Source organism: Poecilia latipinna, unplaced genomic scaffold (genome assembly GCF_001443285.1).
Source record: "Poecilia latipinna isolate Pla-1442-1.1 unplaced genomic scaffold, P_latipinna-1.0 Scaffold388, whole genome shotgun sequence".
NCBI classification, from domain to species: Eukaryota; Metazoa; Chordata; class Actinopteri; order Cyprinodontiformes; family Poeciliidae; genus Poecilia; species Poecilia latipinna.
Window position 1 is genome coordinate 266,951 of NW_015113004.1, and position 13,061 is coordinate 280,011.

Sequence of the window (13,061 nt, forward strand, 5' to 3'; positions counted from 1 at the left end):
CATCAATATGAGCAGGTATATATAATGCACTCCGATAGATTTCCTAATGACTTACACTCAGGTGTTGTCTAAGTCCCAGTCTTAAGAGTTCAGAACGAATATGGATTCTAAAGTCCAGTTCCTCTGCCCGGCTGATTAGGGCGTTGATCAGCTGCATACATCCACTCTGCAAAAGACACTTCAAGTTAGCTTTACATTAAGAAAACTGTTTAATGTAAAAACATTTGCCTTTTACATGACAGACTATATCAAGTACTGTTAATGAACAATGCCACCTTTAATCAAACAGAAGTATAACAGATTAAATAAATATCTTTCTTAGTTCTTGGTCTGGTCTGGTCCAGACGTAAAACAGACTGCATACCTTAAGAGCAATTTGGTTACTCTGCATCCCATCTATAAGAGGCTGAAATCTCTCAGCATCCTGTTTTTCAGCTTCCTCTGTAATGGCCTCTAAAACACGGTCATGACTTGGAAAAGAGAAAGATTTATTTTCATTATCCAATAACTAATAATACACACATAAATCCCCCCCCCAAAAAACAAAACGTGTCGTTGCATGATTTAATGACTGTCACAGTAGTCTACAAATTATAGTAGAAGGAACATTTAAATCAGGCCTAAAATGATAACTATCACTTCACTAAGCTCGACTGAGTCACAACATGTTAGCACTTAATTTATTTATCCTCACAGGTTGTCAGGATGATCCAAAATACAGATGGCAGAAAGTAGCTTGGCAGCATCCACCATCATGTTGGGCACCTTGTAGTTCAAGGCTCTCACCAGGAGACGAATCCCATCCTCCGTCCCCAACATGGATTTTATACCATACTAATAGAAAGATAAAGAGCAAAACACATATTTCAGAATGGATTTATGGGATTTTCAGCCTACAACACTCATCAAGCAATATTTACTTTGATACAGAGGAATAAAAACATTCTTATAAAAAGAAAAAAAAAGGAACACTCCCAAGTTTCTAATAATCAAAGGCTATTTTTATTAAGCAATATAAGTTATACAGGAAATTAACTACACTAAAAAGAGCATGTCTGATTTTAAAACATTATTAGAAATACTACTTTATCTTGAGTATATAGTAGAACTTAAAAAGGGCTGCACAATAATGCCAGCCCTTAAATATACTTCAATATATTTAGAGTGCATACGTTTATTTTACAACAATCTTAAATGTTCTGCTTCTATTCAGATTCAGGTCATTAGAATTAAGATTTACTTTGAAAATCAAAACAATAATCAGTGACACCTGAAATAGTGGTCACGTTGCCCTCTAGTGGTATGAATCGTATACTACATACATTTAAAAAATAAACGGAAAAGAAAAACAAGTACTCATGTCAAATAAAGCAAATATCCTCTGGTTTAAAGAGAAAAAAACCCTCTAATCTACTAATGAATTTCAGTTTTCTTACCATGTTATTCATGAAGGCCTTCAGACAGCGAATGATCTCATGTTGACATTTGTATCCCATATGTCTAGCTTGGCTAAAACAGAATATAGACAGAAATGTATTACAAAATCCAGTCGATTCCATAAAAAGCACACTTTGCTCAACTGATTTCTGTGACTTACGAGTTTTCGTCCTTCTCGTCTTGAAGTCGTTTCAGTAGCGACAAAAGCAGCATGAGGCCTTCATCTCCAAAATTCTGCACCCAACTTAACGTGAAAAGATGAATAAAAGATAGAATTGTTTTTATTTTCTTTTTCAGTATATACCATTTGAAGTTTTCAGATATATCTGAAGTCATTTCTGAAACTCGATCTACAAATAAAAACCTTATCCAAAAAAAAAAAAAAAAAAAAACATTTAACACACAATCAAGACTAATGAGCTAGATTGAGTCAAAGGTACCAGAAAGCAGTAGATCTTTGACTTACAACACAGGACAATCATAACAATCTCACCAAAACAAAACAAAAGAAGTTGCATAGATAAGTCAACAGTCTAATCTCAGCCTGACTGAGCCTCATTTTTTCCAGTGGGGAAAACGAACAGAACATAAAACCCCTCAAACTAGCGTCAGCTGCAGCAAAACAAAAAGGACATGACCAGAAAAGACAAAAAGGTGTCCAAGAAAACCTACAAAGGACTTCAGGCCATCACTGCATTCAAAGAGTGTTTGACACCATAAAATGTTCACCACTTCAGATTATTTTATCACATAAGATAAAGATGAGATTCCCAACACATGTAGTATAGGTTAACTTATTTGAAATTTAATTTAATGAAGCCTCTGGTTTGAAGGGAAAAAGGGCCAAATTCCTTTCATTTTGTATTCTTTACCTGACAGGGTTGTTATTGAGTGAGACTCTCAAGGACTCCAGGCAGGTAAGCAGCTGCTGTGGATCTCTGTACTCCATCTTTATCTCCTGGATGTACATTACTGCTGACTTGGACCTCTCCCTTTGGTCTTGTCCCTGAAAAACACATCAAATAATACATTTTAAAGTATTTGTAATTTAAAACGTATTAGTTAGAGTTAATCCTATTCTTATTTATGCTATTTTACTCTTTTCTCTGCACTTTGCTAGTTTGTGCTGCTTTGACATCTGAATTTTCCCCACCAGGATCTAAGTCCAAATGTATTTATATAGAGTGATTTAATCACAATGAAATCCCAGAAGCGTCAACAGTTTTCCTTTGATTTTGTATAAACAAAAACATCTCAGCTTTGAAAAGCATTCCAAGTAGGCCTGTCACGATAACAAATTTTGCTGAGCGACTGTCTAAAAAATGATTGCGATAAACGATAATATTGTTTCAAGACCTTTTGACACTGATTTAATGGAAATGATGTAATAATGCATGCAATGTCCTGCCATAGATAGATACACTTTTTTGAAAAGAACACATAACACTGGAACTGATAAACAACCAAAAACAAAAATAAAATGGATTCTCAGTCTCCATTAACAAAAAATGTACTTGAATAAAAGCTAAACAACATAAAGCCGAAGTGGAAATAAATACTGCATTCAACCAAAAGAGTGCAGATTATGAAGTCTGTATACTGTATTGCCCTTCAGTAATCACTAGATTTAAATAGAGAAGATGGGCACATCCGACTACCTTAGTTCACACTACACAATTTTTTTACCCCTATTTTCCCCTTACGACAATCCCCTTATATAATACGGCGATATAAGATTGTCGCTGGTGACTTCGTAACCGATCAACCTGCAGTATGTGGTGGGTTACAGTAGATCGTTGTGGCCGTTCTGATCTAAATCAGGGGTTTTCCCGAGTGGGAGCTTGACCTGAATGTGACAGGTAGCCAATCAGAAAGCGCGGATTCTCCTCCATGCTTTCTGAGGGGAAATTACAAGGGGAATCCCAAACAGCTGACACGGAGCAACCCGACTTTGGAGATGATATGTGGAAACAGCATAAATGCTTATTCAAGATTATGCTGCCGTCTTCACCGCACCTTTTGAAACATAAATAAATTTCTAGCTCAATAGTTTCTATTCATGCGTTTCAATGTTTTATCTGCACAGTGATTTTGGCATCGTCCACTAGGCATTCAATGTGGGTACTTACAGCTTTAGAGGTGTGGAGGTATTGGGAGACCATCTCTCGTTTAATCGATATGTGTTTTTCCCTCAGTGGTCGCTGCTTTTCCTCATTCAGGTTCATGTCCACCTTTAGGAGAAATAGGAAGAGCAAAGGAATGGAGAAAAAAAAAATAAATGATGTGAAGGGCAAACCACTTTGAGAATTTAATTTATTTATCCTCAAAGAAAAAAAAAAGATTGAAAGAAAAAACATACACAAAATAGGTGTATTGTTACCCTTTTGTATAGCTTACTGTATTTTAAGGTCCTAGCTTTTGACATCACAGTTTGTCTTTATTAAACATGAAAACATGCATGTTTGTGCTGAAGTCTGTTGTAGGCTTTGATTATATGAAAATAGGAGCGCATAATGACTTTACATCTGTTTTCAGAAAAAAACTCAACTGTGTAAAACTGTTGTCGAAATTGTTTTGAAGGTATTAAGGTAATCCCACATGAAGGCTCTTTAAACAGTGAGGGATTCAGTAGTTCTGCAGATTACTAGTTTACCGAGCTGCACATTCAAGATAATGAATTTTATTTGACTTCTTAGTGGGTAAATTTTCCACAGAAACCTCTTTTTTTTTTTTCCCCCCTCACCAGCATCTTTTCGAAGAGCGCCAGGATATCTTCATCAGATTGTTCATGGAGCATAGCGCTTTGAGGTGAGAGCTCATAGGTGGCAGCTGAAGAGTGCCGCTGATTTGGAGGCAGAGGCTTTTCCTTGTCCTTTTTTGTTCTCATACTGGTGAGACGCTCCAACTGGGAGGGTGAACAAGATAAGACGGGTTAGAGGAAACGGACACATCAAAGAGAGGGCACAGCAAAACATGCAAGCCCCACTCTCCTTTAAAAAACATTGACAATGTCATCAGGTTTTCAATGCCATTAAGTTGTTTTAGTTTGCAGATATTACATTAGCTATTTTCAGACTTTAAACTCTTTGCAGGAAATTTGAAAGCAGCTAAATTAACAACATTATTTATGGTTAGATACACTATGCAAGCTAGATGTTTGAAAGGAATGTAGAAATCACCAAAATAAAAAGGTGCGTCTTCATCCGCAAATGTGACCTATATCACATCTCAATCTTCCAATCTCACACACACCTGTTCATTGAACTACATCTAACCTGAAGAGGGACATTTTATGAATTGTTTGTGTATTAGGAACACTCATTTATGTCAATTTCCTAGATGAATACATTGCAGCACATTTCAGACATTGGTCTGCTTTTTATAAGCCCAGGGCTCCAAAGCACATTATCCTACAATCAGTCCCCCACTCATAACGCAGTAATGGTGGTAAACTGCACTGCAGCCACAGCAGCCCTGAGGCAGACTGACAGAACCGAGACTGCCATTCAGATGTCATCTTCTGACAAACACCAGCAGGCAAAGTGGCTGAAGTCTCTTGCCAATGAAGACGACTGGCACAGACAGAGTGGGGATTAGAATAGGCAACGCCAAGTCGAATCTGTACCTCCTGAGCCAATGGCACCTTCTTTCCAAAAGATGGTGGCAGTAGTTCTAACCTTTAGGTGCTGCATACATCTAACTGCGCCAATTTATTTTTTAAGCATGAATTAAACTTGTCTAGATGTCACTGAGAAGGATTAAAACTAGAAACACTCCAAATTTAAAGTCTGAAAAGGGCTAAAATATTCAAAAGGAACACTTTTAGCAAAATGGAGTCATTGTTTTGTGACAGACATGGCACAAAACAATGTCCACACAAAGTAAAACACAGGGGAGATGTCTAACCCTTAGGGCAGGGGTCACCAACTCCAGTCCTCAAGGGACTGTAACTTTTAGATGCGTCTCTGCTCAAACACACCTGGATCAAATAAACTGCTCGTTTCCAGCCTATTGCAGAGAGGAATGAATGCTGGTGAGGGAATTCAGACATTTTGGAGCAGAGGTGAATCTACAAGTTGCAGGATGGTAGCCCTTGAGGACTGGAGTTGGTGACCCCTGCCTTAGAGTTTACGTCTTTGTGTTAACATTGTGAATATTGCCAAGACATACACTGTGTATTAAAATAACTGAAAACACACAAAAGAACATGAACTCAGTAATGCACAAGGCCTTAGCACAAAGATGTGATAAAATAATTCACTAATCTTTGTGCCAAGCATTTACGCTTTCAATTAATTTCTCTAAATTATGCACATTAAGCTCATGTTCAATGCAAGACAAAACACACATTCATTGCCGATTACATTTAAGTGGGTTTCTGACAGACAGCAGTTGGTGAGTGGAGCACAGGTGATTGTAACACAGTAGCAGACCTACCTCATCGGGAATCAGCCGTTTGAGATTCTGCAGATTGTATAAAAGATTACAAAGGGGGGAAATGGAAAGAGAGGGAAATATCAGCCAAGATGACAGAAAAGAGGCGACAAGGAGGAGGAGAGGGAAAAAAAATAAAGAATCAATTAGACAGAAATTATGGCAGGCAACAGCTCCGGGAAATTATGTAGAGTTCATTAGCAATTCAGGGAGAAATCTAAGAAATTGCTAAGGAAACTTTATCCAGTTATTAACTGAGGATAATTATGTTCTATATTAGGGCAAACACATTCTATGTTAAGGTACCAAATACAGTCTTGATTAACAAAAGGCAAAGAAGGAAAAATTTGACTAATATAATTTCAAAAACAAGATGGCACATGTCAGCCACTAGATGTCAGTATGTACCAAATAATGTTTCTGATGGAAGATCAAAGCAATGAAAGAATGAATTACACACATCCATTTAACCTTCTCCTATTAAATTATAAAAGGAATTATAGCACCACAAAGGAAAATGTGAAGAACACACAAAGAATGAAAAATAAATTTTGAAAAGTGAGGCATATTTGAAAAATAAATAAATAAAACGTAGGCAATTTCCAACTTTTGGGTTTTGAAGGTACTGCAAATACTTTAAATATCAAGGCAGATTAGAAAATGCTCCAACAAATATGTCAGACTGAAATAATCGACTAGGAGAAAGTATTATTTAATATTCTTACAACCAATGAGAACCTAACAGCAAGATATTACTTTTCCTTTGGAAGGTTCAAATATTTCAAGGTTTTTAAATTTTTTAGCTTAATTTTGTTTCATTGTCTGACATCAGTCATGTAAGACGTGAGGTTTTATGAAAGTTGGAACCAAAAAAAATCCTGCTATAAGTGTTTCTGCAGGCTTTTTTATTTGTATTCAAGAAAATAAAAAGTTGAATAACTGATAAGTAAAAAAAAAAAAAGCACTAAAACTCCATAATTCAATACATTTCTTCTCAAATGAAAGTGGTGCTTGGATCCACACAGAATAATTTCAGCCAGACGGCAGGTATTGCACATAATTTCAGCAACTTGCACAACTTATTCCATTTTATATTAAAAGAAACCTCAGCAAACTATAACATGCCCACCCTTTAAAGCTGAGGGAGTGGTGAAGAGAGAGCAGACGGATCCATTGCCCTTAACATTTATAAAAATTTCACACAAACATGAAGTGTATTTATATAAAAGAATGGAAAAATGGTCAAGTTAATCAATAATAAAAGTATGCAGAATGTAACAATAGTGTTAAATTCTGCAGACAAGTGTGTGTGTGTGTGTGTGTGTGTGTGTGTGTGTGTGTGTGTGTGTGTGTGTGTGTGTGTGCGTGTGTTAGTGTGAGCATGCACCTGTCTAACTGTGGCTCAGCAGGAAGAGCCGATTTCGAAGAGCTGATTTTGGTTTCGATTTCAGCTTCCTCGCTTGCCACTTGTTGATGTGCCACAGGGCAAGGCGCTGACTGGCTATTTCCCTACCAATCTGTTTAACACCGTACGGTGCTTGTTTGAGTGTTTACTGAGGCTCTGGTATAAAACCACAATATAAACTCAACCTATTTACACATGAGGAAGTCTGAGGATAAGACCATATTAAATATAAAAATCTCAACACAGATTATATTATTCATGTGAAGACGTGTTTTAGGTCTGCATGGGGGTTTAACAACTTCAAATTTTGGATTCAGGCTAGTTAACATTAAGTATTAGTCATCTTCACATTTAGTACCAAGTACTTGTAAGTTCCAAGGAGATTAATGCAAGTCCTACATAAGCAGGAAATCGAAAAGAGAAAGTGGGAACATTCTGTTTATAGGTAAAGGCCTCAAAAGAAAGATGTTTCTCCTCCAGCAGCTGTCATTAGATAAACCCACATCATAAACGTGTGCAGAATGTGAGAAAAATCCCATACAGGTGAAAACCAGAGCTGTGGTAGCATTGTGCCCACACAACGGAAATGCACTTTCTGAACGCACTCTGTTCTTATCTTGGACAGAGCGTGTTCAGGCTAAGAGCAAGACTCAAAACTACTTAGAAAAATAAACTATGAAGTTCTGCTTTTTAAACCACAACTTAATTTATGCAGAAATGAGCTTACTAGAAAAGAAGCCTTAGAACAGCTATGAATTGCTTAATATTTATAATTAAATGCTTAATTTCAAAAACAAAAAAAGAAAGAAAAGAAAAAAAAAACCCTGATAATATATCTAATTTGTAAATTTTTTAACTTGGCTCCCAAAAACTATTGTTTACTGACCAAATAAGGCATTAAAACAATATTTCACATGCCCTATTGATGTTGTACAAGTGCAAAAGTGAGATTCACTCGCAGGATAACTGCTCACCTGCACTATATATGCCAAATATATTCTGCTTGCATAAAACAGACCAAGAGATATACTACCATGATTGTTCTGAAGGAGTAATTTCAACTCGTAAGCAAAGTTAAAACACGCAAAACAAAGACAGCTGGTTTTGCATGAGCTCCATGTAAAACCAGCAACCTAAGAATAATGAGCTATAAACTTTTCTCTATAGAGATGACTTCAGAGTCTGAAATAGCTTCCTAGTCTCACACAAACATTACATTAGAAACAAAGTGGACACACTGTACAATTACAAACATTGAAAACAAATGCAACTTAAAGTTATTGGCCCCGTTATATTTCACATATCATTTCCTGCATATAGTGTGGAATAATGCCACCATCACTAACTGCTTTCAGTTAGTGAAAGCAGCATTGCTGCTTCCTCTCTGTAGTTTTATCACTCCCTTCTTAGACAGGGCCGTCACTCTCCCTCTTTCCAGTGGTGTTCTTCCCACTGCTTCCTCCAAAGCAGACTGGCTAGTTCTGGAAGAGATAATAGTCTTTGTCCTAAAAAAGACTGGGCAATGACGACAGTCACCTCACTGACGGTGTTCACCATTGCAAACACAAAAAGTGGCAAAATATTTTTTTAATCATGTTAATTGATGCATTTTTTTTTCTGCAAATTAAACGCATGAATAGACTAAATCATTTCTACTCTGTGTAACAATAAAAAGTACTTAAAACATGAAGTAAAATTGGGGGTCAGGAGTGTACAATGTTTGCTATGCAATTGTTCAAACTGGATTGTCATGGTTGCATACTTGGTGTGCATAGGGAAGTAGTATTGTGACAGGCACACCCAGACACAGCTACAGCCTCATACACATCATACAAAAGCAGGAAATGTCAAATTCTGATGCATTTAACAAACTGAAAGCATTGTCAACATAACTTACTATACAATCGGTAAAGAAAAACGGTTTATCATCTCTACAAAACCCACGCAAAGTGCAAACTAATACATAAAAAAAACCTTTAAAACTAAACCACTAAAGAAAAAAAATGTTACCAAAACAGAGTAAATGTGCTACCCTTACGAGGCCAAGATTACACTGGTGTGTTAAGCAGCAATCCTTTAAAATCCCAACCTTTCCCAGCTACATTCTGGTATTGTCCCTAAATGCCTTACAGAGCGCAGATCCAGTGCTTTTCAGTAGACTCACTGTGTGAGAGACATTATGTCTGAATGCAATAACAAGTAGGGCATTTTTGCTGCATGACTGCCCATTCACCCAGGCATATTGCTGGAAATTTTGGCAACAACAAAAAAACAAAGCAAAACAAAAAGCAACTGCTTCCGAACCACCTTCTAGAAAGTTATGAGTTTTAAAAGTAAAAACAACATCAACAAAAAACAATCAGCTCTCCCAAGAACCACCAACTGTTAGTTTGTTTTAACTGTGGAGAGTTTTTTATTTTTATTTTTTAGATATACTGACCAGAAGAGATTGCTATGAAGTGCAACTAATAGGCAGCCATTGCCAAGATGAATTTTCATTAGTTCTGGAAAATCACAAGTGTGGAAAACAAAACAATAAGCACTAAACAATTAAACAAATTATCATTGCAGATGGAAGGTTAAAAGCAGTTAGTTTTCAGAAAAAGGTTTTGCAATACCAGTCTGGGGTTTCCAGTTTAACGCCAAAGTCCAAAAGCATGACTTATGTTAATGAGTTGCCCATAGGAGCAAACATGCCGTTTTGGCCTGTGTGTCTCAGTGTTGTCCTGTGAGGGGCTTCGACATGTAAAGGGTACTCCCCGCCTCTTGCCCGATGACTAGAGGAGTACCAATAAATCCGCTGGTCGATAAATCTGTACACTCAATTGGCCACGAGAGATTTCTCCAGCACCCAACACCAACTATCAGCCAAGAAACTGGAATCAGAATCCTGCTATTCTAGAAATAACCAGAGGATTTGGCTGAGATCATTCTGATCAACCTTATTTTAATATTAGTAAAATAGTGTTGGGTTAAAAAAATGGTTATTTAAAATAAAAACTGAAGTTCAAATATAAACTTGCTACAATTTGCGATCTACATTTATTAATGTTGCTCTATGCCCAAAACAACACAAGGCCTAAAATGCAGCTTCTTTCCTGAACGCTGCCAATTGTTTTGTTGTCACAAACTCACATTTATGATCCCTGCATTTAAAAAAAAACATCTGCAATGCGTTTCCTTCAGCACATATTTACCTGACATAGAGCTGTACAATACATCCAGTTTTATGTGTGCAATATAGCACACACAAAGGGCTGCTCTGTTTGGATGCAATGTTTGGTAGGCTATAACATTTCATGAGCTATGCTTTTAAACTCTGTCAGCCAATAATATATTCCAAACCCTCCTCCAGCAGGAGGATTTTTCAGTGTCCTTTATGTCCAGATCCAAGGTAGATCTTAGTGAACTTAAGGGGCAGCGGTCAGAACAATTATAGGGTGGAAAAGAAAGAAGAGTGGGGAAAATGAAGGTTAATCACAATGGATGTTCTCATTGCACTAGCCAACAATAACACTGCAGTTTCTCAGTTTCCTTTTATCCTACTTTTCGCACAAAACATTGCTGATAACTGCTGAGGTGACAGCAGCTCCCTGCACTGTGGCTACAGAATGCCAAATGCTCACAGCTGAGGTTTTAAAGACAGAACCAAACCTGTAATAGGTATTTAAAATGATGCAAATATGTGGCTCTTTGTCGTCTTTCTGGCCCTGTGAAGAAACAAAGATGTTTTTAGCGGGTTCTACAGTCAAACCTGGTACAACCTGATGGTTCAAGCCCCAACAGAAAAGGATTGAACTGATATTTATTGATTCTCTTTCTAGGGTGACGGATTTCTACTCTTCTTGTCTCAATAAAGAAGAGGACAAACGGCACACTTAAAAACTGTAAGACATGCCACCGTCAGACATTGACTTCTGAAAGACAAATCAAAGATGGTAAAAAACAAAGCACCCTTCATTTCTGTGAAATGTTTTTACTGGTCTTTCTTACCAAGCACATAAAATGGTTCCCCTGTGTAGCTTCATAAATCCCTTGTTAGTCTATCTTAATGGTGCCATTACCATTGCTTAATCCAAAGCTACAGCAAAAAGCAGCAGTGGAGGAAAAAATGGCTATGTTGCTGAGAAATGAAGCAATACAGGAAAGTCCCTGGCTCAAAAATTAATCATAAAAAGTCTTAAACTAAAACTGTGCTCATACCAAACACAGATGACATTGTGACCTGTAGCATTTTGGCCAGTGTTAGAAGCACACTTGAAGTAATGAAAGAAGAAAACAAGCATATATTATAACTAATATTGTCATCGCAATATTTACCAATATTATGGCCATGCAACATTTTATAAAATAGTGCTGCCAAACCCAAAGTAGTAAAAATGAAACAGATGATTATTCCTACCACCGTAAACAACTATAAAATTACTAATGTCAACACTTTACCCCCAACAGAAGATGAGAAGGATTAAATTAAATTCAAGTTATATTAATAATCGATTTATAAACCCATCGCAGCCTTCTGAATTGTGAGTAAATTGAATTGTGAAGTTCTTAAAGATTCCCAACCCTAGCTAGTATGATTTGAAGCCTTTTCGCTGGCTTACAGGTAATTCCAGGACTAGCTGAAGCTGTGAAAACAATTAAGCCAAACCCTCTGAGGCTGACTTATTCCCTGACTGCATTGCTAAACTAGGGCTAATCTAAACTTGTCCCAACATTTAACTACGATAATACTGTTGGGTTTCCAGACGTCTACAGTTACCAAAACAAGAGTTGGGCAGATAGTGTCTGTCTATTCAGCAAACACTCAAATCTTCTGTTGATAGCCCTAATCAAGAACTAATTAGAAGATAGTCACTTTTTAAGTAATGGCACACAAATAGTTTGAGATGCTCATTAAACTAGTTAGACTATTGATCATTTTAAAAAGCAGATGACATTTCTTTTCTGGTTAGTGAGGGTTTTTACTGCCCATCATTTACTTTATTGTTTTATTGGTTTTATGCTCTTAAACTACATCTTATGTATCCTTTTATGTTCTGTGTTTCCCTATGAAGCACTTTGTGTCACTCTTTTCAGCGAATGGTGCCGTCTAAATAAAATTTACTTGCTTACATTCATGTACTTATCCAAATGTCAAACTTTCACCATGATCTTATCCTGACAACCTGGAGCTACACTATTTAAGTTTAGGAAACCAACGCACTAGTTCACAGTATTACTCTATTAAATTACAATTTTGCTGCAGCCGAATCATGCTTTTCTTCCTTTTCTTGAAACAGTGCTGTTGGTACACAAAGCTGACAAAAGATTAGCTGTAATCACTAAAGGGAAGACAGAGACGGAGACAAGGTCTGACACCGTAATCCCAACTAAGCTCCTCCTTTACGACACGGGTAACAACAGTGAGGCCAGTCATATCTGTGAGGATTGGGAGCTGTTCTGTCTAACCAGCTCTTCGCTGACTGCTCAAAATGATAGGGAGATTAAAAGTGTTTGGGCACAGTCCTCAAACCAAGTCCCTTTAGAAAACAGCTATTTGAGTAGCACAGAAAAGTTGAAAAAAGAATCCTCCAGCTAATTTATTCCAGTTACTTAGAAATGCCATTATAATCAGTTTTATTACATAACATTTTACTGCTAGTTACCTGGCTTGTTATTAGAAAGTCACAATCATGAAAGCCTGAGCCTTGAAAACTATTACTTGCCAATTATTAGTACCCAATTACTAGAAAACCATTGAAGAGTCAAGCCAGCACTTCTGAGGACACAGCAAGCCTAAGAT

At 37.0% G+C, this 13,061-nt stretch overlaps 1 protein-coding gene across 2 annotated transcripts in view; it reads right to left on the reverse strand.

The window, feature by feature from the left end:
* The window catches only part of diaph1 (diaphanous related formin 1), a 100,271-nt gene that overhangs the window by 74,251 nt on the left and 12,959 nt on the right, over positions 1-13,061 (reverse strand). The window contains exons 2-10 of one of the 2 annotated variants that reach the window (XM_015037027.1): positions 5,875-5,901; positions 4,181-4,342; positions 3,567-3,668; positions 2,310-2,443; positions 1,598-1,681; positions 1,437-1,509; positions 695-834; positions 365-470; positions 56-166 (exon numbers count right to left, since the gene is read on the reverse strand). In XM_015037027.1, the coding sequence (XP_014892513.1) occupies positions 56-166; positions 365-470; positions 695-834; positions 1,437-1,509; positions 1,598-1,681; positions 2,310-2,443; positions 3,567-3,668; positions 4,181-4,342; positions 5,875-5,901 (939 nt within the window). The remainder of the gene's footprint in view (positions 1-55; positions 167-364; positions 471-694; positions 835-1,436; positions 1,510-1,597; positions 1,682-2,309; positions 2,444-3,566; positions 3,669-4,180; positions 4,343-5,874; positions 5,902-13,061) is intronic. The other variant, XM_015037028.1, reaches the window with a different exon arrangement.